Source organism: Phaethon lepturus, unplaced genomic scaffold (genome assembly GCF_000687285.1).
Source record: "Phaethon lepturus isolate BGI_N335 unplaced genomic scaffold, ASM68728v1 scaffold29217, whole genome shotgun sequence".
NCBI classification, from domain to species: domain Eukaryota; kingdom Metazoa; phylum Chordata; class Aves; order Phaethontiformes; family Phaethontidae; genus Phaethon; species Phaethon lepturus.
Genome location: NW_010554516.1, coordinates 10,181 through 25,251, shown reverse-complemented (window position 1 = coordinate 25,251; position 15,071 = coordinate 10,181). Strand labels below are relative to the sequence as shown.

The window sequence follows — 15,071 nt, the reverse complement described above, 5'->3', positions numbered from 1 at the left end:
CCAAACCATGACCACAGCACAGCTTGATCAACAGACCTCACAAAACTACAGACAGCAATTGCATAGAAAATTACATTGCATTGAAAGGTTTGAACATCACAAAACTATGCATGGAAGTTAGTTATGGAAAATCCATGGCTTGTGGTTTAAATGAGAAAGTTAGACAGACGTTTTCTTAGGGAGGGACAAGCAATTTCAGAAGTGCCCTTCCACAACACAACAGGAAACACGCTGAAACTGCCACTCCTCTCTCTTCTGGTACCAGAGCTGACATGGACATTCAGCAGTTTATAGCGCTATTTCCTTACCATCCCACCTAGAGTAACTGCCTAAAGTTTAATCCTAATCATGTCCTTTTTAAAGGCAGGAAGAAAGGAGTTGGTGTATCAGGCCTCCTAGCAGTATGATCTTTCTCCTCTAGCATTCACAGGACTTTGACCAAGAAATGGCAGCCAGCTTATTCATTTTTTTGCTACAAAAAGATGCATTCTTGCTCTCTGGAGAGTGCTTCTAATGTAGTCTTCCATGATCATACCACAAAAGCTGCCTTAGTCCAGTGATTTTCAAACTGTGCTCTGTGGACCAGTGGGAGCCCACAGACTGCATCAATTAATGAAAAATTACCCCAAAAAAGCAAGGAAATATATATTCTTTAAAAGCATATCTGAGTGCCACTTCTATGGAGAAACACACCTTCACTGGAAAAAGTTCAGGAATCGATGACTGAACAAATATCCTAATCTGGCATTCCCTATCAGTAAACTCACAACCCACTGCAGAAACACAGCCTGGACAGCTAAGCGTGACAGCATTGTGTTATGTCCCTTTTCACTGATCCAGAAACAGATGTTGTGAGAAACAGTGGTTTGATCAAAATGACACAGGCAGTTGTTAGCAAAGGCAGGAAAAGAACCAGTCTGCTGGCTTCAAATTGTCTCCTCCTGTTTTAAAAAACAAAATTCTATTTTTTTCTTCCAAGCATTTCTACTTGTAGAAAAGACACAGATCCCTGCTGTAAAATCACAGTATTGCACTGTGACAGAATGCAGTCCTTCATGAATTCCTTAAGTCCCTTCATTTCTTCACGAAACCCCTGCTCTAGTGGAGTGCCTTTCCTCCAGCAGGATTTCCTTTCATCTGCACCAATTTAAATGTTCAGACTTCTAGACGTAAGGGGAAAAAATCTTCCAGCATGACTCAATTATAAGAAGTTTGTTTTTCTTTGTCTCGTTAGGCTTCCTTCTGCCTGTGCAATATTTGGTTCGCTCAGTTTTAATACGAATATTTTCATTTAAAGAAATAAAATCTGCAAAAATTTCGGATAAGCCCTCTGGTTTATGTAACCCAGCTTAGATGATACACTCAGTTAAACTTGAAACACATAAAAGACATTCTCCCTGCCTGCCCAAGGGGCTTTACACAGGAGCTCGTTTTACACACAGGGAATCAAGTTCTGGTTCTGTTGGCATCTGTGATGTTTTGCTCTGATGTCAGCACAGGTGTAGCAGGCAACAAGATGACATATTGGTCAGTTGTGTGTGTAAACAAGTCAGTTCACAAAACACTTTAGTATGGCATAAGAAGCAATTTAATCACTCAATTTTTATGCCAGTGGCCGCCTACAAAGGAGCAAGGGCATTATTGCACACATTTGCCTGCAGCGTGATTTCCATGTTGCAAGAGGAAAGTCCCAAATCTTTACATGCTACGACCAAACTGCACCGCCCCTGCAGCTGAAGGAGGTGAGGACAGTACCAGAAATAAAGCTGATTAAAAACGTCTCCTCTTCATTTGTGCGTTTTGAATCAGCTCTGCCACCAGTTCATAACTGGTCCTCTTGCCTTTCTGTGCACAGAAGGCATTTATACATTGCTTGTTGTCACAGTATGTAGTTGCTGTGGCTGAGATATGCCCACAAAGAAATTGGGTAAGAGTTCTTACCTTCTTTTTTTTTTCCCCAAAGAAAACAACTTCATGACATAGAGGAAAGCTATCTGTCCCTGTATCCTTGCGCCTTGCTTTAGCCTCATACCATAAGCAGAGTGAAGCATTTTGATAACTGATGAGACCTCTAAGGATATAGATCTAACACACCACTGGGAGAGGTTTTGAGATTCAGCAGCTGTTTATCAGTGGCTGATTTTCCACACTTTCTCAAGATCACTTACACCAACACAAAAGCAGTGGAAATATGTAACCAGTTAGATTTGGTACTGCTCCATTCTGATCTAAATGGTATGCCAGGTGCAGCACACTGGAAAAACAGGCCCTTGGAGCAGGGTAATGTTGAAGCGATGTGCCAACATAATACTGGGGGCATTACACAGCTGGTCTTGTCTTTTTCCAGAAGAAATCTGAAGCTAGGTTTCTAACCATAAAGCTGTTAAGAAAACATGGCGTCTTTCAGTGAGTACAGAAGAGAACATTTTGTAGCAATGGTACCAAAAAAAATCTTAAGTCTTATTTATACTGGGCCAGGCTGATCTTAAAGTAATTGATGTAAATCAGGAGTAGCAACATTGAATTATTCTGGATTTGCACTGGAATAAGTGAGATCACAATCTGGCCTAAACTACTAATGGGAACTAACTATAACCCTAACCACATATGAATGCAGTTACACCATGGAGTCCTTCATTACGCTTTATGGACACTGACTTCACAGTAAACTGGCTGGCACCCAGGTAAAACCAGATGGAGTGAAATTTGGCCTAGTAAACCTTGCCATAAATATATTCCTTACACAGTAAAAGTTATTGGACACAAAATAGAGATGGAAAGATTAGAAGGAAACCACATCATCCCCTGCTCAATGCAAGGTTGTTCCCTGTGCTCCATGTTTCAAAGCTTTTGTTCAATTTGGTTTTTAATGACTCCAGTGAAGGAGCTTCCACCATTGACCTTGGAAAGCTGTGTTACAATCCAACCAGACTTCCAGTCTCAATTTATGTCTTCTGAACTCAAAGGCATAATGTAACAGTTTAATCACTTTATGTTGGGAAAATAAAGCTGGGGTGCACAGCCAGTGGTTGGCCTGCAATAAGTCAAATGTTTATGTTAATAGGAAACAGCCACGTATTAATGTTCAACAGCGATATATTGGGAAGAATACAGTCTCCTGACTTACAGAAATCTCCCAAGAGATGACAATGAGTGTAATATGTTGATCCCAGCTGAGAGCCTAAGACTCTCGGGCTGTCTTCTATCACTCAGATGTGTTTACTTTCTGATACTTGCATTATCAGCCTAGGCATCATCATGGGAACTCAGAGAAAACTTCGGTCCAGTGTACAGCAGACACTGGATTATATCATCAGTATGGTGGAAAATAATAAGGAGCATATTGCAATGTCCTTTACTCTTAGCTGGGAAATGAGTGGTTTCTGATCATTTTCTATCTGAAAGGGAATAATAGCAGATGAGGCTCAGAGAAAGGCCACAAAAACATCAGACAACCTGAAAAAATACTATACGAGAGAGATAAATGCTTGCTTGAAGAACATGTTGTCATAAGCTATGAAGAGCAAGCCACTAAATGGATTAAAAAAAGTAATGAAAGGCTAATTAGATGAGCTGCAGTAACAATAGAAAAGATTGTTGCTTCAACCCCCACACCCAGAGCAGTATAAACTCATCTGCTTCTGAGACTAAACAGAACTCAAACCAAGGCAGGCAGGAGAAAAATGTCTCATATGGACAGGCTATAGAGAGAATTTGGCACTTTCTTTTTAAAAAAGCTGAATCGGCCCATGTAGAAACCAGAGGGTAGACAAGCTGGTCTAACGCAATGCAGTTCATGTATGCCTGAGTCATTGTGTGAAGGACATTCCTCTTCTAGCTGTTAGCAGAACAGAGCCTATCATCATCCACAATTAAGTGTGCAGATTCTACCTATCCGTAGCTAATCATAACTCAAATACCCTACTTGCTTCCTTTAGTATATCCAAAACCTGAAAACCACAGGCCACACTCTACCCCCATCTGATCTGTACGCCTACTAAAGTCACACAGATCTTGCAAGCACGGATCAGGGCAGAATTTGTGCTCCCTGTCTACACAATACCATTGACAACAGGTCATATTTTGATACAGAGCCAGGTTGATTTGACTTTGTGAAAGACATTTCAAAAGTGGCAGAGCCTAGAACAGAACTCAGATATACTGATTTACCAGTCACATCCTCTTTGGCAGTCTATTGGCCAGTTGTTGACAATCACAAATTCAGATAGAGTCTTAATTTCAAGTCCCTTTCAAAGCCAACGAGACAGTGAGATATAAGTTTTTTTACTCAGACTCACAAATCTGGTAAGATAGCTGATTCAGCTAACATAAAGGAGTAAGAGTCCACCAAAGCTACTCGAAACAGTAATTTCTTCTCTTTCAGCATATAAGCTCTGATTTTTTCAGTGTATAAAGATTCCTCATTCAATGAGGTGGTGGTTACTTCTGTAATTACATTGTACTGCACAGACACCAGCAAATCAATTACAAGCAAAGAAAACTCTGTTTGCAAAACAATAATTTTGTTCCCAAGTTTTTGCAAATTAATACTGCATGTGCATTCATTTCACTGTTTTATTTCCTCAAAAATAGATTGACAAGGGCGAGGTTGAGTTTTCAAAACTTACAACCCACTCAGACTCTTGTAAACATTTTATATTTTTTTGCAAAGCATCTATTATAAATTATTGTAAACAGTGATTTCCTGTAAGAAATTAATGTAAACTTAAAAAGAAATAGATACAAGTGAACTATGTTCCTCTTCTTTACCCAACCTGCCCAGTCCCTTGGTGAGATCTGTCTGCACAGCTCTAATTATGAGAAGTCATGTGCCGGGATAAATGATGGCGTTCTCGGAAGTACTCATGACAAATGGGACACGTTAGCTTCTCCTCTCGTCTCCTCTTGCATTGGGATTCAGCTGAGGAATATTCTTTTTTGTGATGTGACCGCATGTGGAAGACTAAATCAGATGTCATACGAAAGGACAGGTTGCATTTGGCACACCAGTTCTGGGCAGCCACTCCAAAGGACGTGAAGGTGGGGGGAAGAAGAGTCAAGGAAGAGGAGGAGGGGGAAGAAGAAGTGGTGGTTGTGTTCTGTAACTGTCCTCCTGCTTGTTTGGGCCATGGTTCTGAGGTATATGGGAAAACATTGCTCCGAGTGATGCTTGTCTGCAGCATCTGAGCATTACACAAATCACTGACAAAGAACTTGGAATTGAGAAGAGTGCTGCAGCACACGATGTCTGTGGTGGCAATGAAGCCAGACAGCTCCCCCAGGCTCTTTGGTGACTCACTCATGGGATGAGAAGAATTAATTGCAGCTCTTTCTGTTAGACACCTACTGGGTTTGCTGAAAGCACTCTTCTGTTCTCCTCGGGGTCTGGTGGGCCACACAAAGGAGAATGCACTACCGGAGGAGTTCAGCAACACTTCCTTTGACACCTGCTCTTTACCAAGTGGTACCGTGCCATCCTCCTGTTCTGGCTCCTTTGGTCTCTCGTTCCTCAGTTTCTCCTTCATCCTCTTGACCTCAGTGAAAGCGCTCTGCTTCTGCTCTAAAGCATCCTTCCTAGCTGACTGCCTCCCTGAACTAAGCTTCCAGAAAGAAGCAGCTGATGCATACTCTACCCCAACCTCTTCCTTGCCCCCACAGTTATATTCCTTACTCAAATTATTGGTTTTCTCCAACAGCACTGTTTTCCTGCTCCTGCTGTTCTCAGGCTCTTCAGATTTTGCTCTCCTTTCTCCTGTGAGACCCTGGGCATCATCTTTGCAAGCTGCCATTTTGACCTCTAGATCCCTTGCCAGGCTGTGGAAATTCGTGGTCTGCTCAGATAAGTTGCTCTTTTCAGTCTCAGGGTTCTGGAAGTTTCTCCATAGCAGGGCACTCTTCTCTGGGACACATAGGAAGCGGACATGGGAGAGATAGGAATGCTCATATTTAAAGACTCGGTCGCATTCTTGGCATCTCAACTCTGCAGAAACAGACAATGGATGTTGAGTTTTGCAAAGGTAGAATCATGGATTAATGCAGATCCTGACCCTGTCATTGTCACAAATAAAAAACCAGAAACATCTCTTGTGTCATACAAGATTACACATGGTAAAGCTAATGCCAGTGCAGAATCAGGTCCCTTGCTGCTATGGAAAGTGGTTCACTCGTATTTGCCTCTGTGTGCTACTTGCAGAAATGCTTTCATTTAGACTCTCAAGCCAAGTTTGTATTATGTAAAAAGGCCAGTACACAATGGTCTAGATAAAACCATGCAGACTTTATGACAATTTGAAGTCTGAACACAGATTTGGGTCTACATTTCCTAAGTCAGTCATTGGCTTTAATACAGGCTGAATGTTAAACTCTATATAGCCAAGTAATAATGTGTTTTAGACCTGGACTCAAAGATTTTGACATGAGCCTCTATTTTCTGCACAGGATACTCTGGAAATTTAATACCCTTCACAAATCATCTGACAATAGTCTGAAGCCCTTACTTGTGCTTATTTGGCAAACTGCTGTATGCCTTAAGGCACAGCTGCCTTTGGCACAGAAAACAATGTTCAAAGTGAAACAATGCCAGTGATGAGCAGGAGGAGTGGGGAACACTGTTTCCTTCTGGCCTTCAGATGTACTGCATTTCTGGTTCATGTGTTTTAGACCTGGACTCAAAGATTTTGACATGAGCCTCTATTTTCTGCACAGGATACTCTGGAAATTTAATACCCTTCACAAATCATCTGACAATAGTCTGAAGCCCTTACTTGTGCTTATTTGGCAAACTGCTGTATGCCTTAAGGCACAGCTGCCTTTGGCACAGAAAACAATGTTCAAAGTGAAACAATGCCAGTGATGAGCAGGAGGAGTGGGGAACAGTTTCATTCTGGCCTTCAGATGTACTGCATCTCTGGTTCATTGGGAAGGTTGGTTGCCCATGAATAGACCGTACATAATGCGGCGACCAAGACACGTAAGGCACATCTTAACCTTTGTAAGCAGTATCCATGCTACATTATTTCACAACACATAGCAGTTTTGAAACGCAAATGATACCAGACAGCACCTGAGTACATGGGAAAGTGCATATATTGGTTGGGTAGAACTACAAACCCCTAATTTGTAGGCTCAGCACAGCTTAGATTGCTTCCCACACTACAGAAACTGAAATTTTTATAAGAAAATAAGGCTGCAAATTTGGGTGAATTATACCTGCTAGTTTAAAGTCTTGAGTCTAGATACAGTGTTTCTTGTGTAGGTAAGACTTTGCCCTGGTAAATTCAAAGGGCTGACAGTGCATGTCTACACAGAAGCTAACAGAATACACTGAAATAAGTTAAAATGATTTAGTGGGTTCCTGCCATGAATGTGTCTGTATTAATTTAATTTACAGGCAAGTACATTACCATATAAATTTACTAACTCATACCTTTACCAACCTACACCTTTACTAACCAACCTATATAAGCTGTGTTTAAAACAACCAAAGGGAATGTAGAAAGGGTTTTGTTCCAGTCTAACTAGATCAAAGTTTTGAGCAAATGACAGCTGGAGACAACCTTGGCATGGACCTGACAGTGATTTGCTTGGTCTCTCTGTAATATAGATTTTTATTTTTTCAACAATTGCCACATCAATTTCTTTCAGAGCCATAAATTTCTAGCAACATCTCAGAACTAAAGTCATGCCCTTCCCCTCATTCCCACTATGTCCCATGCTAAATAGGCAGCCTGTGCTGTATGCAGTACTGTTTGTGGCGTTATGTATTTTTATAGCCCTACCCATTTACAAGAATAAAGCTGGACACTAGCCTATACCTGATTCTTCAATGAGTTAAAAAAAGGATATTTCAAATTGATATTTTAGTCTTTTAGGATTCCAGGGTAGTCAGGTGTATAAACTTCCATTACACGGCTCAAAAAATTCAGCATTAATCCCTAGTGCACCATCCTCTGCTGGATGTAGCAATGAAAACGGCATTGAGAACTGTAAATTTGTTCTTGCTCTCTGTCTCCAGCTCAATCTTCAAAGCAGAAGGTCTTTTTTCTTAGCTGACTGGACAAGGATTTAGGCAGGTTTTATTTTCTGTATTACAAGATCACCACATACTAAAGAAGTTGCAGACTCACTTCAGTCCTCAGTGACCCCTGCAGTCAGCAATTTCGTACTTACCGTTCTGGGGACTCTGAGCTTTTATCTCATTGAAACTCAAGAGGCTGGAAAGCTCCTCATCATACCAGACAAGTAGCTCCTCATTTTTCTTGATTTTCCTGGTAGAGCGATAATACAGCTGACTGTTTTCTAAGTAAGCTTCCAAGTTCTGCTCCTTGCTATTGGCAGCTGCTTGTACAAGTCTCATCCAAGGCAGTCCTGTGGGACTATGCACAGATGTAACATCTACCTGTGAGACAGGACACAAAAAAGGGAAATTTCAGGTCTTGGGACTCAAAATAGATTACCATCAAATTCAAGAACAAAGCCTGTTTTCTGCCTCATACACAGCAGCCAGCATGCCAAAGCTGTGAGCCCAATTCATATGCCAGTGTCACCAAATCCAAAATCACCACAGGGAGAAGGCTTCCTCGGTGCGAGTGCTGAGAGCTCTGGGAGCAGATCTGCATGGGAGGGAGAAGGAGACACCGATGTTCACATGTAACCTCTCATGGCAATGTCAGGGCTGGTACGTTGGTCAACCTCAAGCCCGGTCATGGCAAGAATGATGTCCTCTGTCCAATGCAGGTTGTCCCATGGGACTGCGTCAGGCGTGGATCACAGAGGTACAGAAGGTGACCTCCTCTGTAAGTAGGGGTCTCAGTCGCATGGGAGAACGGGATATGAGTCAGGGGAGGTACGAGTGCTGTGGTCTGGGGGGGTGTGAGATGTGCAGACCCCTGGGTCAGTGCAATGAACACACACGCTGGGCAGCTGCATGTGGAGTTTTGCACTGACGTAAGAGGATATGGCTCAGGAGGTGTAAGAATAATCTTGGTTATTTGATTCAACACCCCAAGGAGACAACATCTGCATAGATAGCTGTTTGGCTAGATTACATAAAAATTACATGTTAATAAATACAACTAAAAAACACTTACATGATCTCTTTACTTTTTCAGAAATATAATGATTGATATATTCCTATTCCCGCCTTTGATAAATTGATTAAATTCATTTCAAGGTATCTAAATAGACAAAAACTGATCAGATGAATATTTTTCATTAACTTATTTATGACAGTTGTGAGGGCTTGATTTACTTCCAGTATGTGTGCATTCAGAAATACCAAGCAGATTAAGTTAAAAAATGTTGCTTAGGTTACAAGGTCAGGCACTCAGAAGTTAAAAAAATAATATTAAGTCTACTGCTCAAATTAAATTTCCCTTCTGTGTGTATATTACAGCATAGTCCTCAGTCACATATATTCCTTTCTCCATAGGACTCCTGAGTCATTTAGTCACAGGTTGACCATGCTCTGAAAATAATATAAAAATAAAACTTTTGGCTTTGTCTTCCTCATTCAGTGTGTGGCTCCCATGTTGGTTACTTTATTGCATTTCCTCTGAATAGGGCGTGATTTATTCCTTTACATGTTTTTCTTTGGTGTTTACCACAGCAGATCTATGTCCTCTGCAGTATTTGAAAGATGGGGAAGATTTTCATAGCTTGGAGGCTGAAACACAGGGCAATCAAGGGCAACACTTACATGCATAAAAAGTCTCAATTAATTTTTGAAGCACTAAGTCATTGTTTAGAAAGGAAGGAGTTTGGAAATGAAAAATGTCTTATGACAAGTATGATCTAAATTTCACCCCAAGCAATGTATAGCTCTTTGTTTTCCACTAATTGCAGGGCAGACATTCATTGGTGTTTTGTATCGGAAACAGTATTTTGGCTATTTCTTTATCTGTTTTTCACTCTCTCGGACTATTACCTGCCATGAAAATGATACATTAGTAGCTCGAATACAAGAACAAAACATTAAGGGGCCATTAGGATAAAAGTCAATTAGTATAAGGGAGAAAATAAATTAGCATGCTGGTTCTCTCTAAACGCCATGGTAATTAACAATGATTGAGAAATACAAAAGTCTGACAGTGACACAAGCACACCCACCCACACACAGCGGTTGTAACTAATAGCTATGACAAAGACTGTCATTTATTAGTTTCTGTGTCTCAGAAATACCGAGCATCCACCCGGCGCCCTAAGCAAAGTCAAATGGAACACGGCTCCTCCAGGAACCAGACCTCCAGGGAAAGAGCTGAGAGAGCTTAAAGAAGGTGGAGAGGAGTAGAGGTCAGAACATAAGATCTGGGTGGTGTCAACTAGAAGCATGCACCAGCTTTAGCGTTTCCATGTTTAGAGACACTACAAACCCTGCAAGTCCACCCTCGTCTGGAGATGGCAGTCCCTCAGATTTGCACCCATATACAAGGTAAAGGCTTTTTGGAAACAGGCTCAGTCACAGTTGGGAGGCCACATGGCTTCCTTGATAGAGGCTGGAGGAGAAGGGGGAGAATAAAACTCTTCCTTGGAACCCACAAGAAGCTGTAAGGGGCAGAGGAACTCAGTGGGACAGACAGCTTTGCAAGAGGCCGGTTTGCTTTGCTGGGGTAAACGATTGGCTGCAAAGAACCACCTGTGCCAGCGGTTGCCAAGGCATTTTCTTTGCCCAAGAGTACAAATTGGCCCAAGGAGCTCAAATTAAGGTCCCCAAGAGGATGAGAGACAAAACATAGAGCTCCCTTTTGGACGAAACATAAAAGCCCAAGATGAGGAAACCCTTGTTAGAAATAATATTCCCCAAAATCTTGCAGGAGTGCTGCCGAACTAGGATGAACATGAACCTCAGCTGCAAAGAATTCACCTTGCCAAATTATTCCTGCGTGTATTCTGTTTGTACCATAGCCAGCATATCAAAACCCATTTCTTATTTTGCACCTCAGTGCCATGATATCAACATAGCATCATGATTGAATTGTTAATTAATTGTCTACACACAGAGTTAGGAGCTTAGCAATAGCTCCTGGTTTCTGGAAGGTTTACTTTTAATTATGAGTAGCTAACAGGATATGGGACCACCGATTGCATCTGAAACAGCTACTTGCACAGAATTTGATGTATTTACTGCCAAAAGACAGAGATCTGAGCCAACTCAGGCATCCAATTTCATGGCTGCATAACAATTACTTAGCTCAAATGTAGCAAAACACTAAAGCCATCCCTCTGGAGGGCTCTTCCAATATAGAAACCCTTTGAGGTTCTTTCCTGAGTCTACAGTCATTCCAAAGCTCCCAGGAGAAATACGGGAATATTCCATAAATAAAGCCTTGTTTCAGGAGACATCTTTCTCTGAAGAACTTGTAGTTGTCCTGGAGTACTAATAACACTGTTCAAGCAAGCAAATTTGTGCCAGAGGCTCAAACAGTCAGAAAAACCCTGAAGACTCTTCTTCTCTTTCTTAATTTGTTTAAAGCAAATGTGTCAAACAGATATCTCCCAGCAGCTGCATCTTCCATATTACACATACTCCCTGGGATTTGTCTCCTCCAGAGCACGAAAAACTTAGGAGAACCTGGATCTCTCCCAGATCTATCCATGCCATAGTAGATGGAAAATTTGCTTGCCTCAATGGTAAAACACTACCTCCCTGTCTTCATCTAGACCAATGGTAACTTATACGTACTCCAAGACCCAGAAAGCCAAGGCAAGAAGCCAGCATGAAAAATATGCATTGTCCAAATGAAAATGTTATGATAAACAGTGGCTAGGGAACAAAAAATTTTGGGAACTTGAGCTGGAGAGTTAACAATCCATCACAGTCCTGGGGTTTCTGACTTTCCCTACATGACAGTGCCTTTTGTTTCACAGACGTATCTCTGTGACTTCTCTACAGTGGTTGAAAAGTGCAGCTGCAACAGATAGACATATCTAAGGTAACTTTAGGAGATCCGTGTACTAATTGCAATAAGTTGTGGCTGCCTGAAGATTGTGCAGACTAGTTGCCTGACTGATATCTTCTCCAGTTCATACAGCCTGTGCTGAGATCACTGACATTGTGATGTCACTTTACGGATAACTGAGCAAAATGGGTTAGCGCTTCCTCAGATCTGTCAATAAATGCTGTGAATGTACCACCTGCATGAATCAAGGCAATGCCACAGTCTTCCCTCTCTGCTCTCACAGGGCTGTCACACCTCCTGATAAGCCTCCTTTGTACTTTGGAAGGACAAAACCTGAGCGTGAAGTTTCTAAACTATTTGTCGCCAGTCAGTGCTGAAGCAGGTCATCAATCGTCGGCACAGAAGTGGGACTTTGTATTCTTCCTGCAAAGGAAACAGTTTTCACTGAGGTCCCCCCAGCCCATAGCTGATAAATCAGAAAGGCACTGGCTACTTCTCCCCTTTGAAAGAGCTCTTAGTTGTGCTGAACAAAACAGAAATCTGCCCCTTGGCAAAGTTACCTTCTCAGGGATGGTGCAACCCTTTTTGATATGACTAACATTAAATGCTGCTTTCTCCTACCTTAAATACATAGTGGATGTTCCGTCTATCAGAACACTTGAGAGCAATAAAAGCTACAGTGTCCAGCAGGGTGTTCTGGAGCACGCATGGTCCAAAAACAACTTCTTCAGGAATGTCTTGTGTGGTATGGACAGTAGCCAATACGTCCGGAAAATGGTGATGCAGAAGTTTGTTGTCACTTGTCCAAAGGAATTTCGGCAAAGATGTAAGTTCCATCATAAGCCTGTAAAATAAACAAGAAATCACATTTGGAATGGAGATGGAAATGGAAGGGGGCATCACTACTTACAATATAAAGTTCTCCAGGAGTTGTAGGTGAATTATAAGAGCATGCCAGGACTTTGCTGGTTAGAGTTTACAGCTTTATTAACATCCAGTTGAGAAAGAGAAAAATGACTTTGCACTAAGCCAAAATCTTAGATTTGTAAACAAGTGAGTTACTCTTTTCTGGAATAGGCAGACACTCCAAGAGTTCAACTCCTGTTACACTGCTACTCTCTACAGCTAGGAATAAGAAGCTTTGGGAACAGTAAGTAAAATTTTCAGCCAGGGGAACTCAGCAAATTCTTCTTCAGCATATTCTCAGGTATCCCTCTTATTTATTATTAGGAGTTCATAAAAGTGTGAAGAAAGGTAGAGAAGGAGAACAAGAACAAAAAAGCAAGCACTTTTTGAAATGCATTTTGAAAAAGCTGTGCTTTTTGATTCGGGAGTGCAACATCACTCTGGTTTCTGATTAAGCCAATACAAAACCAGGAATGATCTGAGTCTCGAGTCTATCCAAGCTGAATGCACAAAATCTGTGGGGATTGACAAAAAGGATATTTTCAATGCATCTCAAAATATATACGAGATCTTACTTATTTGCTGTTGTGGGAAAAATCGACTCAGATTATGACTCTTTGCATGGTGATACTCTTAGAATAATGTTAGTAGAAATTGCTGTCTTCAGAGCAGGAGTTTTCCTGCCCTGAATGTAGAGTATTACGTTTTTCAGAGCAGAAACAATTTCTGCAATATGAGCCACAATCTGGGAACTCTGTATGCAGTAAGGAGGCAGGTTAGAGTTATTTGTCATTCTAAGCTTCTCTAGGTTTTTAATAAAGATATTGCCATCTCCGGCTCCCAGCTGGAGGTCATGGAAAAACCCTAATTCACACTATCAAGAGCTGGATCAGGTCCATTAGGCAAAGAAAATTAAAGAGAACAGCAACAAGCCCTGAAGAGGCCTTAGCCTAATAAATAATGAGATAGAAGGGCTGAAGACCCAGTCTAATCTTTCTCACTCTCTGCCAACAGAATTGATTTGTTACTTACTGACTCATGACTTAAACTGCAGTGATATAAAGTGCTCAGGAGAGTTGCACTGATTTAACTAAATAAATTTCTAAATCAGTATAGTTAATTCAGTGTAATTTCTTCCTGGTAGGCAACGTCTAAGACCCTACCCTGAAAATATTAAAATACATGTTTACATACGCAGTAAGTAGTAAACATCTGAAGGACAAAGGCCTAAACCAGACAACCAAGGCAAAGAGTGGGGTGTAAAAGGTAAAAAAAAGGTTGGATGGCTTGCCAGAGATCAGTCGCTAAAAGAAGGACAAACTGGGTTTCTGCTTTCTGTTAATAAGGAGTTTCATTGGCTGGTTTCCCAATAATCTCCTAACGTTAGTGTTGGTGTGAGAACGGAATGATGGGATCTATGTGTACATTTGTACAATATATAGAATCTACCTAAATAAATACAACATATTCATATGTATGTGTGTGTTTCCATTTAAACTATAACAATTTTTAATAAAGGGAAACAGTGAAGGTATATTTATTTTAAATAATACCAAAAATAAAAGTTTCAAACCAATCAGAAAGTAAATTTGAGATCTAGAATGCTTAAAAATCTCTCTAAATAAGAAAAAGGTTAGAAATAAATTATAACCTGAGCCAGTTCCTTTTCTAAAGAATCCACATTCATGAAATTCCTAATCTCTTCTGACATTGTTTTACTTACCCACTTATGACTCTAGAAGGCAACTCCTCTCACTAAGATTTCCCTTTCTGTGAAATTCATCTGAATTTCTCCATGTAAACTAAGAGAGTGCTGTGCCTTGGCGCACTGCTGTCACCCCAGAGGAAACAGAAATCCGGGGCCCTCAAAGCTGAGTTCTCAATGGGGAAGGATGCTGGGTTTGAGCACGCACGCTTCTCCTAGGAAGAGGATGGGTGCTACATGTGTGCAGTCAGTCTGTTCCTCCAGAAATCTCAGCCCAAGCACAGTTACGGGGGTCTGAAGAAGCTACGATCCCTTCCAGCTCTATTGCTGCCCGGTACTTTATTTCAGAAGCTTTTCAAAGGGGTACCGTAAACTCAACCGTAACAAGAACCCTTTGTCCAACGACTGAAAATGTGCGGGCGCCAAGAAAAACCATAGGATTTACGTGTAACCGCAGCACCTAGTGATTTCTGTCATAATACACTCCCAAAGAGAGAGTCACAAAGCGGGGGGACATGCGTTAGCACCGTTACCTGCAGGATGGGTCTGCAGCCCTCAGCTCC

The 15,071-nt window shown here is 41.3% G+C and overlaps 1 protein-coding gene across 1 annotated transcript; it reads right to left on the bottom strand.

Annotated features, from left to right (window-relative positions):
• Positions 1–4,567: 4,567 nt before the first annotated feature.
• On the bottom strand, positions 4,568–12,738 carry ZNF488 (zinc finger protein 488). Its single transcript, XM_010291885.1, has 3 exons — positions 12,519–12,738; positions 8,170–8,398; positions 4,568–5,980 (listed from the first exon to the last, which is right to left on the bottom strand). The coding sequence occupies exons 1-3, from the start codon at positions 12,735–12,737 to the stop codon at positions 4,812–4,814; spliced, it is 1,617 nt and encodes a 538-aa protein (XP_010290187.1). The 5' UTR covers position 12,738; the 3' UTR covers positions 4,568–4,811.
• Between the last annotated feature and the right edge of the window lie 2,333 nt (positions 12,739–15,071).

Excerpts from the sequence above, each read along its gene's own strand:
- ZNF488 (XM_010291885.1), bottom strand. The coding sequence starts at position 12,737 with ATGATGGAACTTACATCTTTGCCGAAATTCCTTTGGACAAGTGACAAC. Across the intron at positions 8,399-12,518 it reads ACATCCACTATGTATTTAAG|GTAGATGTTACATCTGTGCA; the intron begins GTAGGAGAAAGC and ends CCTGTCTCACAG. Across the intron at positions 5,981-8,169 it reads AGCTCAGAGTCCCCAGAACG|AGTTGAGATGCCAAGAATGC; the intron begins GTAAGTACGAAA and ends CTGTTTCTGCAG.